The sequence below is a fragment of the Rhipicephalus sanguineus genome, chromosome 9 (genome assembly GCF_013339695.2).
Source record: "Rhipicephalus sanguineus isolate Rsan-2018 chromosome 9, BIME_Rsan_1.4, whole genome shotgun sequence".
Classification (NCBI taxonomy): domain Eukaryota; kingdom Metazoa; phylum Arthropoda; class Arachnida; order Ixodida; family Ixodidae; genus Rhipicephalus; species Rhipicephalus sanguineus.
Genome location: NC_051184.2, coordinates 3007876 through 3027303, shown reverse-complemented (window position 1 = coordinate 3027303; position 19428 = coordinate 3007876). Strand labels below are relative to the sequence as shown.

Here is a 19428-nt window from a genome sequence, read left to right as displayed (position 1 = left end):
TGTGGCGGCGCAGAGCTCATATTAAACGTCGATTTCATTTAATAACCGCCCTTCCGGTGGCATGGTTCGGAAGACCATGAATTATACCGCTGATGATAATTGGGTACTAAGGGCCGCACACGTGAACTAGCTTATGATGATTAAGGTGTGAGAACCTCATCGATTCCATTTGAAATCTTTCTTGCCTATTAATCAATTCTGATTAAATGCATTAGCAGCAAACAATAGCTCCTTCCACGAAATATTAGCGAGTTTTAGTACTGAGTACCAGCGTCCGTAACGGCGTTGCGTAAGAACGCTCCGTTTCGCACAGTGCGCATGAGCAGAAGTTCTGCGCACCTGTTTTACGTGAAACGAGGCGCTGCTACGTACGCAAAGATGTTACAGGCACTGCATAGGGAACCCAAGCTCAAGTTTGGGCGCGACGCTCGCGCGGCCGAGCTATGCGTTACTGGGGATAGACTCTGCCGGAAAAGGCGGTTTGTCGCCGGATTTGGGCACGTGCGCGCATGCGCTCCCCATTCGGCCCGGAGCACTGCTAAATAATTACACTCTGACGCACCACCGATACAATATACCAGAGCTCTGCGCGTACGCGGTAATGGGGGCAGCTGGGTTGGGACGAAAGGAGACGCACCGTGGATACTCCCAGTTCGATAAGAGCAGTGGCTTCGCTCGACGTTGCTTTGGAAGCCTATACGCAGTACTAAACCCGCTATTGTTTCGATAAACCTAGCTGCATAGCAATGCTATTTTCTTTCTTCTGTTACGACGAATGAGGAAGAGAGCTGTCGAGGTCGCTCCTTTAGGGGAGTAATTGATTTGCTACGAGTATTCCTTTTTTTTTTTTTTTGAAGTAACTGCGAACGGACGAACTGTGCCGTGTCCAAGCTTTTGCACACAGTTGGTCCCCTGTGGGAGGAAAGCGCCCTTTTCGGGTTAACTGCGCTGTTACTCCCGAAAACGTTTTACAGTGTTGCATACAGTGTCTCATTTTATTTTCTTTCTTTTTACAATTGCCTTCCAGCGCAACACTTTTGTTGAACCCTCTTTTCATAGCGACCCTTGTTGGCGAATAAAGCGACGGAAGAGCTAAAGGATCTATGACACGCTTAGCCAATGATTTGCGGTTTTCAGCAAAAAATACAGGTAGCGGGTATTTTGTTATACATATACGAAAAATGGACTTCAAAATAATATTTAAGTTTCCAAAAATAGCCCTAGAAGTCGCCGGCTATAAACCCCGGCCACCGCCGCCAGCGTCCGCTATTTTGCATGCTATGACGTGTGTGACGGCATGTGCTGCATGCAGCGGAGCCGTCGTCTGCTAACAAACCAGCCACCTTGCCACACGCAGTAACCGTGTCGCTGCTGCGCCGCGGCGCTGTTGTTTCAGCCGCAGAAAATGCTAGTTTAATTCCAACAGCAAGCTGAACATAGCTGAAATAGCTCGATTGCACGCGCAGCTGACCACGTACGGGACAAAATCGTTCGCCGGAATACAGACGCTCCCACAGTACACACCTTATTATTATTTTGTATCGGGAAACAGCGCGGTAAAAACGAGGACGAAGCGTATAGCAACGAACAACACGCCACATGAAGCGCTGACTATCAACTGAAATTTATTCTGGTGAAAAGCGCATATAAATACATACAACCACAAAAAAATATCTATACAGAAAAAATAAAATGGAAATGGGATGGTCATCATCATATGATGCTGCGTGTGCATGGCGTAAGCGGATCAATCATCACAAGTGTTGAACCAACTAGCCAACAAGTTCACCTTATTAGATTTATTATTATATAAGTCACGGCTCGCGAGCACGCCAGTGTTGCCCGACTCTCGGGCCGTTCGCGTGTTTTTTGAAAACATGCAATCATAAAATAAGAGCACGGCCGAATGCTCTCAAATTTCGCCATCTTGTTTGTGAACACACAAGGATTAACCCACATAACACAGATTACGATCGAAAATTGCGAGTCTTGGCCACTTTAAGGTAAGGGCTAGTTGGAATACAGCTATTGCTTGCAGGTGGGCAGTCTAGCCTTTCTCACGCTCTGTCCATGGCTAACGCTAAGGAGAGAACAGGGCGTAAGCCTATGCTTTCACGAGACGCTCATTAGACTACATAAATGAAACAAAAAAATTATCGTGTTAGTATATATTTATTTATTCATATTATTGGTTCCGAAACCGTCAGTATGTACGTCATAAATCCCATCTGGTAGTCTGACCAATTGCTCGTTTAGCATTTTCATTTATTAAATGGTTTATTTTTAGTCTAAACGTTCAGTGTTTGTTTTTAGCTTCATAGGTCTTTACCTTTAAAAATCATGCCGCCCGGTTCTTGGCCCATCCCCCTTTGTGGGTGAGCGCCATCAGAGGGAGGATATCATTATCATCATCATGAAATTAATTCGACGTTCGCAGTCAATTGCAGAGTGGTGCTTTCGGCATTGTGAAATTGTAATTTACTTATATGAGAAAAATCGTGTTTCTCTTTAGTGCCCCTTTAACGCGTTGTATATCGGTCAATTCATAACCGATGCCGTGAGGCGGGTTGCGTAATTTCACTAACGTACAACACCAGCAAGAATCTTACACGGGAACCAGAAGAAGAGGAAAGAAGCAGCTGAATTGAGGTGCGAGAAGCCACCCGACTTCACTGCGCATTCTGAGACCACGTTAAGCTTTTCCGGCGGCGTTCACGTCGACCTGTTTAGCTGTCCAGACGTACACGGCGTCAGCCCAGCCTCGGCTGACGCGACAGCTGAAGGTCCGCGCTGTAAACTGTGTCGCCGTGGAGTCATAGACGCTGTGCTAAGACTATGTCTGACGAGGCGCCGAAGGAAGTCTCCCAGAGCAAGCACGTGACCGGCGGAGAACAGGATGATACCGGCACCTCAAGGCAAGATCGCGGTACGTGTTTATCTGTCGAGATTCATTTGATACGAATTTTGCGATTTTCGGCTTCGGTGGTGCATCGGCACGAAGACGATCAGGGTATAAATAGCTTGCGCGTGACGTCGTGTACGCTGCTTCACGACGTACTGGTACTCCAGCATGGCGGCTTTGATGACGTAAAGACAGCATAAGCACGTTGCGGTTAACCTGCTTTAATAACGACAACGTGGCCGCAAAGTTGTTGGTCGCTGTGCTTCAATAAAGAAAGAACCTGCATGTGATATACTGATAACTGATGTACTCATAACGCGACTTCACAAGCCTTGTATCCTACCACATGTGGTCCTCCAACATGGTGGTTTCAGTGACATCCGTTGATAGTGAATATGACACATACGCAGGACTTAGTGTTTTCTGGGCATTGTCTGAATATGTGCCAACACATATTTACCCATGATCACATTCGTACTTTGATGGATTAGGAGCTTTTAGCTTGTACGTATACCTTTTTGCCTTACCGTATTACCGTAATACCGGATTGCGTTTACCGTGTTACCGGAACGCATGTTTTAGAAAAGGTTTAGCTTCCCATACGTAAACGTTTACGTACGTACGTAAATGTATACATTTACGTTTGCGCAAACCACTAAATGATGATAACTGCATTCAAACTAAATTTAGATAAGATTCAATCGCCGCTGCGGCAAAATTTCAATAGATGTTTTTAACGTGTACGGCATCCCGGTATAGCTAGGGGGTGTAGGAATACCGGGTTACCGAATGAGGGTGCCGACATCTAGTGACGCTTCGTGAAACCACAATCATGGACACGTTTGTTTTCGCCTAGTGTTTTTGAGGGAAAAACGGATTAAAAAGGCAACTCATTCGTAATTACGCCGCTGCAAGGCATTTACACTAGAAGTAGAATGCACCACGTTTCTACAAGAACAATTTTATGCTTGCTTGGTACATCTCGGGCCCGCTAGATTGGCATCACCTATCCGCCCTCTTAGGGGCTTTCGGGCCTGTCACGTTTACGGCTTCGGTATTCTAGGTCACTCTAGCTTCGGTAATCTTTATCAAACAACGTGGTCGTAATTGGCGTTCGCACGCCGGCTTATTTTGACTCGGCAGCTGGAGTCTCCGAAAAGCGGATATTGCGAGTAGCCACGAACGAATATGAATTCGCGAGCAATGGCCGCAAACGTAAAACGTATCTGGCGAGTAGTTTACGTTCCGTGAAAGCAAATCTACGTTCCGTAAAGGCCATCTCCGTAAAGGATACCGGATTCCATCCGGTATCCGGTAACACGGTAACGTAAAAAAGTATACGTACAAGCTAAAAGCCCCTATTGATTAGGAAGTTTTAGCATAGCATAAGCAAAGCTTTGCGTTAGCGTTTCTCGCCACTGCACATGCGTCGTGCGCTATCCTCTTGCGGGCCCCCGTTAAGTGACAGAAATATCGGGCGTACGCAACAAACGCTATCTTTGCGTACGCTATTCTAAAACTGCATATTTTCTGAAGTGAGTGGAGCAGCGTAACAGACGGGATGTAGTGAAGACAGAATTAAGTCAGCTTCTCGTCGTGCTAGTACCCAAATATGGCGGCCACGGCGACGTCGGTACACGGTATCGTGACGGGTGTGCATCACGTCACGCCCATGCAGTGGTGGTTCTTCGGTGGATTACGTGTATCGCTGCGGTTTATCTGTTTTAGGTGCGAAATCGGTTTTTCTGTATTTTTTTTCTTGATGTGGGAAGGTGCAAGTGCGTTTGTATATCTACCAGTCGTTTGCATTAGGTCAACAGTTGATCGACAGCGCGCATGTTTGTGTCTGTTTTCTTGTATTTAATCGTCGCGCTGATCGAGGATGAACGTTTTCCAACTCGCCCAGATTTCACCACTTCTGTAGCGTGCACTTCGCTTTAAACACTTTTTGAGCATGGTCAGAAAACGCTGCTGATCTGTACTCGAAGCTCCTGAGAACATGCGAGCCAAACATAGCTCAACACGCAGCCTGCAATTTACAATTAATTGCCAAAGTCAGCTGGAAATCTCGCTATTCTCTCGACAAATGATGCCATAAACCCAAAGTCCACGGCCGTTGGCTGATTTGAGCATCGTGAGCTTCATAGTTACAGCAGCCGCCGCAGGATGTCGCGACGTGTCCGCGCGTTCGCTCGTGATTACACTGAATGTAAGCTTCAAGTTCGAAGAAGAAAAAAGAACAGAAAGCGCTCAAGGTTCGACGTAGCTTCTTGCCCCTTGTCACCCCCCTCCCCCCCACCGCACCCTGCGTACCTTTCAGCGCGCTCGCTAGTACGAAAGGAGAGATGAAACGCTTAAAGCGTGCGGCAAAATCCCTGTAACTCCTCTCGTACTTGACGTACTCTAAAAAAATTGCGGCAGTCGATTTGTGAAGCAATAAACTCCTTTAATGAAGTCATTCGATTATTACATGTAAAATCGTTGCAGGGCCCCTATAATGTCGTTATTTTTCCTTCCATGTGCTTATCAGGAGCAGTGAGCGAATCTTCCAACACGAAGCGTCGACGTCGCGAAGCGTCAAAGCATGGAAGCTCTCGGAGGTCGCAGTCAGGTCGCAAGTCTTCGAGGCGTCGTTCCTCCTCGCCCCTAGCGATGTCTACGACCTCCGACAATGAGCTGAAGTCGCCTCGCGAAGCCGCGCCAGCTGACGCATCGTCCTCCAGCTTCGCGACGTTAGCTGAGGAATCTTCGACCTCAACGAGCGAAGAATCGCTCCTAAAGTCGAGCACTAAGCGACGCGGCGTCGACACATCCAAGACCGAGACGTCTAAGAAGACAACGTCACGGAAGACGTCATCCGACGCTTGCGACGTCAATGCCGACACGGGTGTACCGTCAGCGGGAAAAGCTGCCCAGGGCCTCTCCAGGAGGGATAGCACATCGGCCGATATGTCGGGAGCTGTCGGGGACGACTCGCCGCGGAAGCAGCTGACGGGGTTTAACTCAGCACAAGACTGGGCGAGCAAGTTGGTTGTGACCGGCGTGGAATCGAACCCGAAGCCTGTTGAAATACCAGATGCGGGTTATTCCGAGGCCTCGCCTCGAAAGCTGGCCGAAAGGTCGGCCTTTTCTAGCGACTGCTCGTCACCGACGACCGAGGCAAGAATCGACAGTTCTCGTGAAGCGTCGCTCGAGAAGTCCGAGCGACGCTTCACGAGAACTGTGTCAAGCGAACCTGAGTCAAGTCCGAGATCAGCCGAAAAAACGTCAGAATGGAAGTCGGACCTGACGGGCCTCAAGTCGACTGCGGAGCCCGTTGATAATGAAGTCGTGATATCCGGTACATCTTGGAAGACGGCCGAGAAGTCGCCCACGTCTTGCGACGAGAGAGACTCCGTGGCGGTTGGAGCGCTGTCCGTGGCGTCGACTGGGATGACGTCTCAGATTTTGACGGATGGGTTACCCGAGGAAAACGAAAAGCCAACTCCGCAGCCTGTTGAGAAGCGAGACGTGTGGTCGACCACGACTTCGCCTTGGAAATCGGCGGAGAACTCAATTGCACCACACGACGTATCAATCTCGAAGACCTCGAAGGAGCTAATTGCACCTCCGAAGTCGATCTTCAAGTCGGGCAGGGCGAGCAAAGCGCCCTCCCCTGAGCCCGCCGCGAAGCACGACACCGTGTCGATCGGTACGTCGCCCCAGTGGTCGCCCTCGAGGTCGCCTATGTTTAGCGATCATTCAGACTACAAGAGCGCCGAAGATCGTCCCACGAGGTCGATCTCGACGTCGCTTATGATGTCGGTCGAAGCGACGTCGATGCCAAGCGCTGTGCCCGTCTCTCAAGCCGGTGCAGCAGCAGCGTGAGAGGTCGGGGACGGCGTGGTCCCGCGAGTCAGCCGACAGCGCTGTTGGAATTGACGGCGGGAGCGCAGTCAGGTCGCCAATAAGCGCGAAAGGCGAAAACATTACGGCGGGCAAGCACTGCGAGACTCGCAAGAAGCCTCCCATGACGTCCGTCGGGACGGATCCCATAGACTGGCACGAGGTGGAGTCTGCGAAATCTCCCGGGAGGGCCGCAGCGAATGGCGTCATCGCTACGCGCATCGACGCGCTTGGAGACCGCAGAGGGGACTCGTTGGCAGCCCGAGAACGCGATTCTCAGGAAGAAACTGTCAGGTACGTTTCTCTCTTTATTGGGAAGCACATACCTGTAACTAAGAGTTCGCTACAGAGCCTGTGTTTATTTTATTTTTATTTTCTTCTGTTTTAAACGAAAGTGGGCGATGCATGGAAAGCCATATACCATGCCGTAGTGTATTATAAGTACTTCCCAGGATGAGCAATATAGGCAAGGGCGTAGTCAGAATTTTTTCGGGGTGGGGTCCGACACCCCCGCCCCCGCTTATTGTATGTTAGTGCATGTGTTTAGTGCATCCTTATCCAGTACTAGGTATCTCTTAACCCTTAATAGACAACGCTACAATGGAGCCGTCGATAGCCAATACTAGGCGATATTGGCCGTCGTGTAGGTGGGAGATTCCATTGTGCACGGCAACAGCTCGGGGGTCACGTGACCTCAGCAGAAACATCGCGTGTGACGCAACAGCTAGAGCGACGCACGTCGCTGCCGACCTTGGCTCTGGCGGTAGTGATGCTGGCAGAATAGAACCGCAAAGGGGCACGCGGCGTAGGCTGCTGGACCCACAGTGAACCACCGACACTGGCAGTACTATAGCGATACGTATGCAACGCTGAGCAGAAGCCTTCCTTTTCATTCAAATTGTGCGGCGGTAGTATGACGTCGTTCATGCTGTGGTCAGGCGACCCCGATCAGTTATGGTAGAGTTACTCTCTCCGTATAGGCAACACTACCCGGTGTAAACCAGTGCAACCCTTGCCGGTACTGTGCAAGTAAGTGCGCTAAGCCATGTGCTGGCAGCATGCGGGCAAATACAGCAGGCCAGGAAATGCGCCACCGTTCACTTTTTGGCACCTCCCTCGATGATCGGCCCACTCATTAACAGCGACCCGCCTATTAATGACATTACCGCGCGTTGTCTAGCAACCGGTTGCACAGCTGTGTGCCATCTTCGCTGGCCCACACACTGCTCCGCCACCAGCCCGCCTGCCTGGACACCGCGCGAAACCGCTCGGTCGCGCCAGACGTAACGTCACGACGAAATGCACATGCGCTCCTTCGTTTTATATAACGTAGGCGCGTGGCTACAGTGAACTAGAAGCGTGGCGCCGGCGCGCAGCTCTAGACGCAGACATGGGGAGACCGAAGGTTCGCACTGTCGATGAGGAAACCGCTCACCGAGAATAGTGGAGCGCTTCCAAGCGAGACTGCTGTACTCGACTCGTTTGAAGCAGTCCACGACTTAGTATATACGGCCGAAATGGCGAGAGGCGACTGTGCTGGACTCGGCTGGAACTTGGCATCACTTGGCATCACACCGTATGGCCAGCCACTAATGCAAGCTACGCCCAGCTTTTTTTGCAACGCGTCTCGTTACGGACAGACGGACAGTACAGCCCCAGCTCATGACGCAACATGCTTACATGCACATTCAAAGTGTTCACTTTCACTGCGCATATGATGGCGCGTGCGCAGGATGATGGTGGCGGACCGCGTGGTGGTGGCCGGAGTGTTGTCCGCTCTGGCGTTCGTGCTCAGCGTGCGCATGCTGAAGGTGGCGCGCTACACCGACGTGGTGACCATGGAGGGCACCCTGGTGGGCCTGCTCGTGCGCAGCAGTCAGGGTGTCCCCGTCAGGCGCTTCCTGGGCGTGCCGTACGCCCAGAGCACCGCCGGTGAGCACAACTTTAGACGAGAACACGAAAGAGGCCGAGAGGAATCTTGTTGGGAGCTCTTTGGTATGTCATATGTACTTCAGTAAAAAAAAAAGGAGTAAAACTGACGAAGAACGTGAAAGGGTATGTGATAAGGCCATCTTGACATCCTCCCTGGATCAACGCACGTGTTTTGCAGCACCAGCGTTTCCCTCTAGAGTCGGATACAGCTCAAGAAGTCCGGAGAGGTCCCGTCCAGACGACCGAAAGAGGCGATCGGTAATGTAAATAAGCAGTGATCTCCGAAGGCGGGTTCACCGGCCACCGGCTCATGACGTCAATCTAAAGTGCGCGCCCATTGGTGCAGGCTTCTGTGCATCCGCCTTTGAGGGAGAAATGCCGCAGACTTTTAAAGAAGACCAACCGTTTGTCCCATGACCCACTGGTCAGGTCATGTCGCGCGTAGGCAAGATAACCGTTGGTCATTAAGAGTAACAGACTGGATTCCTAGAGAAGGCAAGTGTACGAGGGGGAGGCAGAAAGTTAGGCGGGCAGATGAGATTAAGAAGTTTGTGGGGATAACGTGGACACAGCAAGCACAGGACGGGGTTGATTGGGAAAACATGGGAGAGGCTTTTGCCCTGCGGTGAGCGTTGTCGGGCTGATGATGATGATCATGATGATGATGATTTCGAAGACCAGGCCTGTAGGTTCCCGACACCATGGCGACCATGTGATTGGGTCGTCGCGTCATTTGAGTGGCGTGCGTGTAGTATATGTCTTTCTTTTTGATGCCCGACACGCGTGCAGGCATCCATCGGTTCGGTATGCCCATACCGCTGTACAAGTTTCCGGGCCTGCGTTACGAGGCCCTGGAACACGGTCCCCCGTGCACCCAGTGGCTTAACGACAGCGTGGTCGGCTCCGAAAACTGCCTCAGCCTGGCCATCTGGGCGCCCACCGTAACCGAGTCGACGGCGCCGAAGAAGCCCGTCGTCGTCGTACTGACAGGCAAGCCTCGCACGCACTCCCCCACGTCATCCGCTCACCATAATAAAAACAGCTCACGGGGTTCTTATGAATTCGCCCAAGTCGACTCGAAGTCGAAAGCCATTTTCTTTTTCTTCTCAGTCGACGTATTGATCCTACCCCGCCGCCCTCCGAAAACTTTCTGCACCGAAGGTGGATTGGCACTGCGTCCAGGATCCGAGACATTGCAAGCTTTATATACACCTCATCTGGTTTTGCACAGCCTCCGTGGTCGGCCCACCTTTGACAAGCGACTACGCCATGTGCACCGCTTGCGGGCAGGCCGCTACGTTAGCACACATGCTTTTGGAGTGCGGGCCGCTCGGCTCGACTTACAGCAAGGCCGAGTGGGATGCGCTTGTGCGCAGCCCAAACCTTCAAGACCAAGTACTGGCCGTCCAGTGCGCCCGCGACAGGGCCATTAGTCTAGACCTGCCGGTCCCCACGTAGGAGTAGCCGGGTGGCGCCCGGCTACTCCTACGTGGGGAAGTTTTTTCGCTGGAGTTACTATTTCAAAAGTTCATTAACCAATCTTTGTTAATTATCGAGCTTGGCGGATTGGAAAAAAGTATTCTGACGTGTTCTATATGGCTCAGAACAATACTGCGCTAATTGAGACGTGTAGCGCCTTTCTATTTTTTTTTAATACTTGGTGCTATAGTTAGCTGAAACACCCTGTATATCGCAAGTATGACTGCACTGGAGCAATCCCTGCGTGTGCTTTCGGAAAGTATACGCTGGGCGCGAGGAATACGAGGCTTTAGTTCCCGGTTCAATATTAACAGGAACACCATTGAAAAGTACGGCACGTGCCACTGCGCAGGCGAGTGGTTTGAAACCGGCTCCAACAGCGACCACGACTGGACCGAGCTGGCGGCGCTGGCCGACTCCGTGGTCGTGTCCGTGAACCACCGGCTCGGTGTGATGGGCTTCTTCAAGCCGGACACGTCGGACGCCGCGCACGACGTGGCCTTCGAGGACGTGCAGGTCGCCGTCGACTGGACGCGCCGCAACGCCGCAGCCCTGGATGGAGACCCCGACGCCCTGATGGCCCTGGGCCGCGGTTCGGGCGCCTTCATGCTCGCCGTGACGATGATCTCTCGCGAGTACTACCTGGACTTCAGGCGGATGCTCCTACAGGTCTCCGGCGCGCCTTTGCTTTGTTTCGCCTAACTTGCGTCAAGTGTATACATTCTGCTGTGAAGCAGTTTAAGGGACCACCCTGTCGTGGTCTCATGTTTCTCGTTGGTGTCGCGCAGTCTCATGTCTCAGGCTGGCGTCGCGCAGGTCCCAAGTTTGACACACATAAGCCGAGCATGCTGGACGTTTGGAACGCCAGCGCGCGCTTGCCCATGAAAGCAAGCGTCGCCGAAGGGCTAATTCGTCTGTCCGATCCAGCGAAGCGACAGCGAAACGCCAGCTTTTCGTTAGACACGGCGTTAGACACAGATCTACGGAAGGTAGTCGGGGAGGCGAAACGCCAGCGCCAGGCGAAACGCCGCGCTCGGAGCAGCAAACAGTAGAAAAACAGTAGAAATGAGACCATACATAGAACAGAAAAATTTTTAAAAAGATAATCCGCAAAGAAGTATTGACATAATCACAAGAAAAGAGAGAGGATTATATTACATATCACATAATTACACGAAAAGAACACAAAAGAACAGAAAAAAGCAGATGAACTTACACCGTGAGGTAAACACAAGGCACTTCGTACAGCTTTTTCGTACAGCAAGTCCAGCGCTTGTCCATCCAGTCACTGGATGATCAACTTTCCTAAATTTTCGTCCGAAAGAAAAAAACCAGCGAAAATAAAAAGAAGACAGTGATGAACATACAGGACAAGCGCTGGACTTTGTATTCTACTGTATACTAGAAACGCAAATATTTTCATATTTCTTTGCGATAGGAAGCATAAAGGTTACTTGGGATTTGTGTATAATGAAAGAAGAGAGCCGAATTTCCCTAAGGGCAGCAGTCGTGTATGCGGACAATTAGCTGCTCGTGACATGCACCGACGCACGGATAGCTCCCCCTCCCCCCACCCCGGCCCTAAAATGCTCGCTATGACACTGCCATTATGAATAATGAGAGGCAAAAATTTGCGTTATTTGCGGCGGGTGGCCGCGCTCCGCGGAGCATCACGACGGGCGCCGCTCGAAGTATTGCGGCGCAAGCGCAATCAGTGCCAGAAGTGGAGTAAGCTGCGCGTCGTCTGCTACGCAGTGTTGAAATCTGGGCTTGTTGGTACATGCAGACGACGAAAAATATAGCGCTGAATGAACGAGGACACAAGAGGAGGACACACAACTCAGGCGCTAACTTTCAACATAATGTTTAATTCCACACTCGCTTACTTATATCGCCCGTGGAAAATATCACATGACATATGATGTGCAGAAAATTAATTTCTTAGAAAAGACAGTTCTTTATCACTTATGATAAGCGACGGAGTGCTGATGCAAACGGAACCAAGGGATGAGATAGGCTCGGCCTCAACAATCTCTCTGGTAAGCTTGTCATGTATTCTTTTGATTACTGTACATGCGTTGAAGAGCGGTGCGCAGCCGCAGGATTTACAATGAATGGCTAGCCATCCACCCTGCCCATTTTTTACGTTTTACGTATCATTAAGGCAACGGCCCGTCTGTCCGATATATAGTTTGCCACAGGAAAGCGAGATGCTGTATACAACGGCTGTTGTACAAGAAACATTCAGTTTATGCTTCTTTTCGCAACCTTTGGGTTTGCCGTTGCGGTAATGAAGCCGACAAAGGCTAGCCAACTTTTTGGGAGCCGTAAAAGCTACCCAAATTCGGAACGCTTAGCTATTTTTTTTTTAGATTGTGCGAAATCTTGTGATGATAGGGTATGACAACTAGGTGCTTTGGTTTCTCGACACAGTGCTGCACCGCACTGTTAAATTAATTAAACATTATGCTGGAAGTTGACACCTGCGAAGTGGGGGGAAGTATGTATGTATGTATGTATGTATGTATGTATGTATGTATGTATGTATGTATGTATGTATGTATGTATGTATGTATGTATGTATGTATGTATGTATGTATGTATGTATGTGTGTGTGTGTGTGTATGTGCTGCTCATGGACAGCGCAAATGACATGGGACAGGTTCTGTCTTTCTTTGTTTTTGGTGCCACCGTATATTTTTTTTCCCGATCGTATGTGATTAAACTTGGTCCCGTCAGTGCCTGTCCTGTTTTCCTTCTCAACCTGTTCCTCGTTATTGAATCCGTACCCACGTGCCCAACTGTCCACCTTAACGCAGGGTCTGTACCCGACAATGCCTCTCATCCTCAACACTCCTTCTATGGGCCGAGGATACTTGTACAAAATTGCGACGTTCCTCGGCTGCCAACCCGGCGATCCCAGCGCGATGCTCTCTTGCCTCAGGCAGGAGGCCTCCCAGGAGCAGCTGCTCAGGGCGGTGCGTCACGTCAGCATCCCGCTGCGATTCGTTCCCAGCCGCCTCGAAGGGTACAGGTACGTCGTGGCAGTTGTTAGAGGGACACAAGAGTGAAACACCAAATCAGCTTGTACTGATGAATTTTACTCTGGAAACTCAAGTGTCATTAGTTTCACCACCATACGTTTATTAGCAGAAGAGAAAATCGCACGTTCAAGGACCCCAGGTGGTCGAAATTTCCGGAGCCCTCCACTACGGCGTCCCTCATAATCATATCGTGGTTTTGGGACTTTAACCCCCAGATATTATTATTATAGAAGAGAAAATCAGTGAAAAGTCTCACTTTTAAATTTACCGCCTATATCTCCGGTGGTGGCGTCATAGATTTCAATGTTCTTTTTCGTATTTTGGCTGTATTGATCCATCAAAATTTCCTGAGACTTGGTATGTTAAGTCTCTGGCTCTCCCAGAAGACAATTTACTTCATTTTTACCGAACTACGTAGGCCCTAGTAGACGCCGTCAAAATCTATGACGTCACGGCGACTGGGGCGGGAACTTCACGTTGGCGTCGCCACCCGAATTTTCTTGCGCATTTTCTCGCTTACCAAGCGTTTTCTCGCGGCAAGAGGGCTGATTTTGGTATCGTGAATGAACAAGTTTACTATAGAGAGAAATCGTTTTGTTTTTATTGAGCGTCCCATTAAGGCGAAGATCTTACATATCTTATGGGTGAAGGGAATTTTGCGAGACCTGACGATACGTCGCGAGACCTTGGCAAAATGTCTCATGACGTCATGTAACAAGATGGCGTCATCAGTGGCGTTGTGTTATGACGTCACATCGCTGCAATTCGGTATACATCGTAATGACGTCATGGTGATGACATCACACGATGACCTCCTCACATGTCATCGTCGCTTCGTCAAAGGTAGACCGATTCCAGAGGTACAGTGCAGTAACGGGTGACGTGTAGGGGGAAAGGGGAAGAATTCAGTTGACTGAAAGCATCAAAGTAAGTGCCTCGAGAGAGCTACCATGTATACGCTTTCGCCTGTTCTCTCCTTAGAGTTAGCGAAAGGGACCGCAAATTTTTTGTGGTCGAGGAGCCGTAGTCTGAGACGGCCACTTTCGGCGACAGTTTCGCTTTGCGTGGCGTAGGATGTCGCGTGCCCAATGACTGGATCGACCACTTGCCCATCTTTACTCAACCAGCGAATCAGCGCCCCCTGACAGCGATGTCGTGGCGATGTATCCAATACAGAATACGATTTTGCCGAGGACAATGGGTCTTCACAGCACACTGCATGTGATAACGCCGCCCCCTGCCGTTGATATCGATGGATTGCGTAGCTGCACTATACGAATCGTACTCATTTCTTGCCCCCCCCCCCTCCTCCAATCGCTCGTGCAGGGTATTAACCAGAACAATCTTTATAACCTATAGCCGCCATTTTAAGCCTAATAGGAACTTAAAGCAGGGCATCCCAAAGAGGACCTGAGGAAAGCGTATACAGTGACACATCCCTAGCAAACGCCAGCGCTGTGTTTGTGTCAGGTTTTCACGGATTCTCATGTTTTCAAACGTCATCGGGACCAGCGCTTTAGAAATGGTTTTAAAAAGAAGGGGAAGGATGACTGGCTGACGACAATCTGTTTTTTTTTTTTTCTGTGCACTTTCCTCTTGTATTGGTAGGGGGCGGAGCTTTGCGGGGAGATCCGGGACAACAGGAATCACCAGAACGGGAGCCGCCAAGATCGAAAGGCCTGCTGAGATCCACAGCGTTTCCCGCTAGGGGAAGGGCGCATGCGCCGTAACACCGTGAATAAAAAAAAGGGCGGATTGTGTCAGCAGGCCTCTCACTGCTCTGTCGAACAAAAGACGCAGATTTTTCTGTTTTTTTATCGTTGCTCTTTTTTATGTTTTTGCGCACGGTATGAACATCGTAACGGCCACCTGTTTATTTTTTTTTTAACGGTTCGCTATCTTTTATCATTTTTCTTTCGTTTGTTATGGACCGTGAAAAAATACATTGGGCGCGGTTGCGATGAATAAATTCTGCATAGCTGTGAATCGGGGCTGTATCTCTGGCTTAAATCTGAAATATATAAACTCGCCCAACTAAGCATGATCACTTTGGAAGTGTTTCTGCATACATATTTTCTGTTTCACTTGACCATCATGCTGGTGCTGCAGGGTAGACGAAATGCCGGAACAAGACGTCTGGAAGTTCGACGGTGACGTCGACATCGTCCTGGGCAGCGACCTTTCCCTGGGCGAGACATTCAATCGCCAATACCTGCTGCCGTACGCCGCGAGTCTCAACGACGCCTCCGACCCGGCGGGTACCCTCCGGGGCGTCTGTTTGTTCCTCAAGGTTCTCGCTTCTTTGTCCGCGTCTTGTGATATGTGGCCATGTGACAGTTCGGACCAACATTTCCACAAACGTTGGTCCCAACGGCTAAGTCTTACGCAGCCTTAGTCAAATTATGTTGGCTATTATGACACGAACATTATTAAGGCAATTCGATGCCTCATCAAAAGCGAAAATGTAACTGTCGGCGTCAACACGAGTGATGCAAAAAGTCATCATCATGACGTCACAGGTCGCCAGAATTGTGACGTCATCACGACATCAAGATGACGTAATGACATGACGTTATCAGATTACGTCGATGTTTAGTCAAAGGTGGGCCAATTAATCCCGGAGGCAATGCAAAACCACGTTAGATGCAGAAAGATTTTGGGGTGGGGGTGGGGTCAATACATTCTACTGAGAAGAAAAAGATGTTTTTCGCACTTGAGCCGTTTTAGGCTAATGCACAAGGAACAGCGTGAGTTTTTCATTCAATATCAATCGAACGACTATACTCGCTTTCTTTTCTTTTATAATGCCTTTAGTAGCGCGCTTTGCTGCTATAGGTAATGCTATCTCCTAACGTTGTCTAGACGTGGTTATAATGTTTGCTTCAGCAAGCATACGTGCGACGTCGATGCCACGTCCTTACAGTTCTGCTTGGAAGTTCCTACAACATTTAGGTGACCTTCAAATAACTTGCTACACATACAGAAACGTTGATACAACGTTAGTGCTGCTTGAAAGTTCTTACAACGTCAACTCGTAAAGGCTTGTTCACATCTGCGACTATAGAACCGGTTGAGCGACCAAGTTAGTCGCAAAGCGACTCGTAAATGTTTTCTTCAGAAGCCCAGCGCGAATAAAACTGGACAAAGAAGGAATACGCAACGACATCACAAGCGCTGACTAAATGGCAGCTTTGGTCGCATAGCGACCGCTTGGCTCAGTCGCTCGCTGCTTGTTTTTTTCAGTTGTGCGACTGTAGTCGCAAAGATGTAACCAGTGGCGTAGCCAAGGGGTGACACCGGGCCCATGCCCCCCCCCCCCCCCTTCGATGTTTTTCTGGCAGAGTATCGATGGCACAAAATGACACTCGACCACACTTACCTGCTTGAACCCCACGTCCGATCAAGGGCGTTTTCTCGTCTTCTTCATTTTGTCGTCATTTAGCGTGCGCATATTGATCAAGAATTAATTCAAACCAACTAGCCCGCCTTTCCGTCTTACATCCGTGTACCCTGCAGGAGCGGGAGTGCACCATCCGGGGCGGCATGAACCGCACTGAGTCGGCGGAGTTGCTGAGAGGTATGACGGAGCAGCAACTGGAAGACGACATGGCGCACCTGTGGACGACGTGCGCCTCGCGCGCCATGGCCGACGTGGCGGTGCTGAAGAACGCCACCGTGCACCACTACGTGACAGCCGACGCCGGTGCCCTCTTCGACCCTCCACTCACGCTCGACGATGTCGCCACATTCTTCAAGACAGGGTACTATGACACGCAACTGTTATGACAGTAACTTATCACAATATATAGCCAGCAGTTGCGTATAGTTACATATGCAGTTAGATACTGTAGAATCGCGTGTACACCCGAGCAAAAGTATGCTTATGTGGTCAGCAATTAATTAAACGCTTTTTTGCTCATCTCTTCAGTATGAAGCGTGCAGTCTTTTTGCTCGTTATTTATATTCCTGTTGACTCTTTCCATATGTGGCCTCGGGACGATTAAGTTATTTTCGGTCTGTCACTTTATTGATTTGTGAAGCTATAATTCCCTCTTTTTTAGTGTGAATGGGGCCTCATGCTGAGGCAAGGTCTGGTCGATGCTCAAATATACAGGGTCTAGGGCCTTTCCGTGAAGTAATGAGACTTGGTTTAGCAAGACGAACTTCTTCATCCCACGTGAACGCACTACTTAAGTTCTTCAAAATAGTTTCTTTAATTGGGCGTCAATACACAGGGTACAACGCAATTCCCGAGCTGCAAAGGCTCCCTGAAAGTCGGCTGACGTGACCCCTCTCAAAGACTCTGCGACAGCCCATTGGGTGGCGCGAACGGCCGTCGAAACGGTCACCTTTCTGGCTTCTATTCAGATTTGTGAACAGGAAGAAGTATGCCCGGCTCACATCAGGGCTGTACCAGGACTGCATCAGCCCTCATGTCAGGCCGGCATGTTGAACCCCTCCCCTGTCTGAGGGGACGGGAGAAGTGGTCAGCTTACGGGTAGTCTAATACCTAATGCTGAGTATGGGGCCTCCACACGCGTACTCAGCTTATACATTTAAAAAAATAGGGGGGGGGGGGGAGAGTAGGAAGTACTCAGGACATCCGGACCACCCCTCTGGATCCGCCAGTGATCTCTACGCACATGGACCTTGCATGGAAGACCACACCAATGTCCAGTGTCAACGGCATATTTTTGCTTAGTGTGTGACCTGTAGTGTATATATCGCTATCGCAATCAAAGAGAACTGTCTTACTAGGGTAAAACGCGTAAATTCACGGTGTTCTGCGTCTTCCACCTGGGTGCGCAGCACTTTCTGTATTAATTGTATTTGTCCTCCTTGTAAGGAATACTAATGCCAGCGGGTTTTAACCCTGCTTCTTTTTTTTTTTTTCAGTGCAGTGCCACCGCTGAGAAGCGGCTTGCCGTGGCCGGTGTACGAGCGAGGTGGTGTGTCACGAAGCGCTCTCTCGCTCAACTCCAGCGAGGATACCATCGCCGAGGCGGCCAATGAGATCTGCAACAGGACACGGCCGTTTGTCCACTATTTATACTGAACTTCATCACGCTACAGTACCGAGGGAGGCAGCCGCGTTTGTACAACAGACGCTGTCGTCATATGTACAGTTGGCACGCACGCTCGAACGACGAGGAAAAAACGTTTTACTGATACGCACAATAGATCTGCAGAGACGCTGCCTATAGTTTTCAAGCGAGAATGTGATATCTGGCATTCTCGCTCTGTTATTGTCTTGCTGATAACGTAATTTTGTGTTGCTCTAGTACGTAGTAGTACGTATATAAGCACTCTCACTTTTAGCACCGCAGTTTTTTCATGCTTTTGATGATGACAAAAAGCGACACGTAGCAGTCAACATAGTTGTCGGGGTTTGAAGCCAGTGATAAACAGAAGTTGCACACCACCCCACCCATGATAATTGAACGAGGCTGGAGTTTTAGAGAGTTGGGCCAGGGAGACGTAGCCAACAGGAACGTACTTGCAACGACGTTTTACAGCATCTGTAGTACGGGTAAGTGTCTGAATTCCAATTCCTCGTAGGTCGGAGGGCCCCGTTGGTTTTCGCCACTCTTTGTGCCCGCCGAGTCAACTGCACCTCTGACCATAGGTCGGCAAACAAATTGGAGCTCACTCACAGTCACTCAAGAAATATATTTCGCTCTGTGGGCTCACTTGGATTCAGACTCACCAAAATTTTCCTCAACCGGACTCACTTGGACTCACACTCACTGAACATTTTCTCAACTGGACTCACTCGGACTCAAACTCACGGCTTCACCTGAGTCTGAGTGAGCCTGAGTGAGTCGACTGATGAGTCCGTTGGCGTAAAATGAACTTTTTCGATCATGGTGCCAATGTTCTTTAACGCCAATATCTCACATAATCAGATGCTCTACGATATGCCTTTTGATCTTGTACCGTCAAATACGCGTTACCAGTAGTTTCAATCCAGTAAGGACATTTTTATGAAACACGCGACTCACACAACATATCTTTATCGAGAATATTTCCCGCGAAAAAGTTTGCAGGGGACGGGTCATAGCACCTCTTCCCCTACGTGACGCGCATGATCACAAAATATTGAGGTGGTGCATGAACGCTAGTGCGCTGAGACATGTGTGAATACACTTGACTACAAACGTAAGCAGATATAAGGCTGATGGTAAT

The 19428-nt window shown here is 49.7% G+C and overlaps 3 protein-coding genes across 3 annotated transcripts; all 3 read left to right on the top strand.

The window, feature by feature from the left end:
- The first annotated feature begins 6911 nt into the window (after nucleotides 1–6911).
- LOC119404295 (carboxylesterase 4A-like) lies at nucleotides 6912–10900 on the top strand. The gene is made up of 4 exons (XM_037670851.1): nucleotides 6912–7081; nucleotides 8520–8719; nucleotides 9509–9709; nucleotides 10551–10900. The coding sequence occupies exons 1-4, from the start codon at nucleotides 6912–6914 to the stop codon at nucleotides 10898–10900; spliced, it is 921 nt and encodes a 306-aa protein (XP_037526779.1).
- Nucleotides 10901–13014: 2114 nt separating this feature from the next.
- On the top strand, nucleotides 13015–15620 carry LOC119404059 (uncharacterized). The gene is made up of 3 exons (XM_049419335.1): nucleotides 13015–13232; nucleotides 15352–15500; nucleotides 15580–15620. The coding sequence occupies exons 1-3, from the start codon at nucleotides 13033–13035 to the stop codon at nucleotides 15618–15620; spliced, it is 390 nt and encodes a 129-aa protein (XP_049275292.1). The 5' UTR covers nucleotides 13015–13032.
- A 1147-nt stretch (nucleotides 15621–16767) lies between these two features.
- On the top strand, nucleotides 16768–18430 carry LOC125759778 (uncharacterized). The gene is made up of 2 exons (XM_049418868.1): nucleotides 16768–17003; nucleotides 18139–18430. Exons 1-2 carry the CDS (start codon nucleotides 16786–16788, stop codon nucleotides 18296–18298), a joined length of 378 nt encoding a protein of 125 aa, XP_049274825.1. The 5' UTR covers nucleotides 16768–16785; the 3' UTR covers nucleotides 18299–18430.
- Nucleotides 18431–19428: the final 998 nt, after the last annotated feature.

Coding starts and splice junctions, on each gene's coding strand:
- LOC119404295 (XM_037670851.1), top strand. CDS start 6,912: ATGACGTCCGTCGGGACGGATCCCATAGACTGGCACGAGGTGGAGTCT. Junction 8,720..9,508: donor GTACGCCCAGAGCACCGCCG/GTGAGCACAACT, acceptor ACACGCGTGCAG/GCATCCATCGGTTCGGTATG. Junction 9,710..10,550: donor CGTCGTCGTCGTACTGACAG/GCAAGCCTCGCA, acceptor GCCACTGCGCAG/GCGAGTGGTTTGAAACCGGC.
- LOC119404059 (XM_049419335.1), top strand. CDS start 13,033: ATGCCTCTCATCCTCAACACTCCTTCTATGGGCCGAGGATACTTGTAC. Junction 13,233..15,351: donor AGCCGCCTCGAAGGGTACAG/GTACGTCGTGGC, acceptor CTGGTGCTGCAG/GGTAGACGAAATGCCGGAAC. Junction 15,501..15,579: donor CGACGCCTCCGACCCGGCGG/GTACCCTCCGGG, acceptor GCCATGTGACAG/TTCGGACCAACATTTCCACA.
- LOC125759778 (XM_049418868.1), top strand. CDS start 16,786: ATGAACCGCACTGAGTCGGCGGAGTTGCTGAGAGGTATGACGGAGCAG. Junction 17,004..18,138: donor GCCACATTCTTCAAGACAGG/GTACTATGACAC, acceptor TTTTTTTTTCAG/TGCAGTGCCACCGCTGAGAA.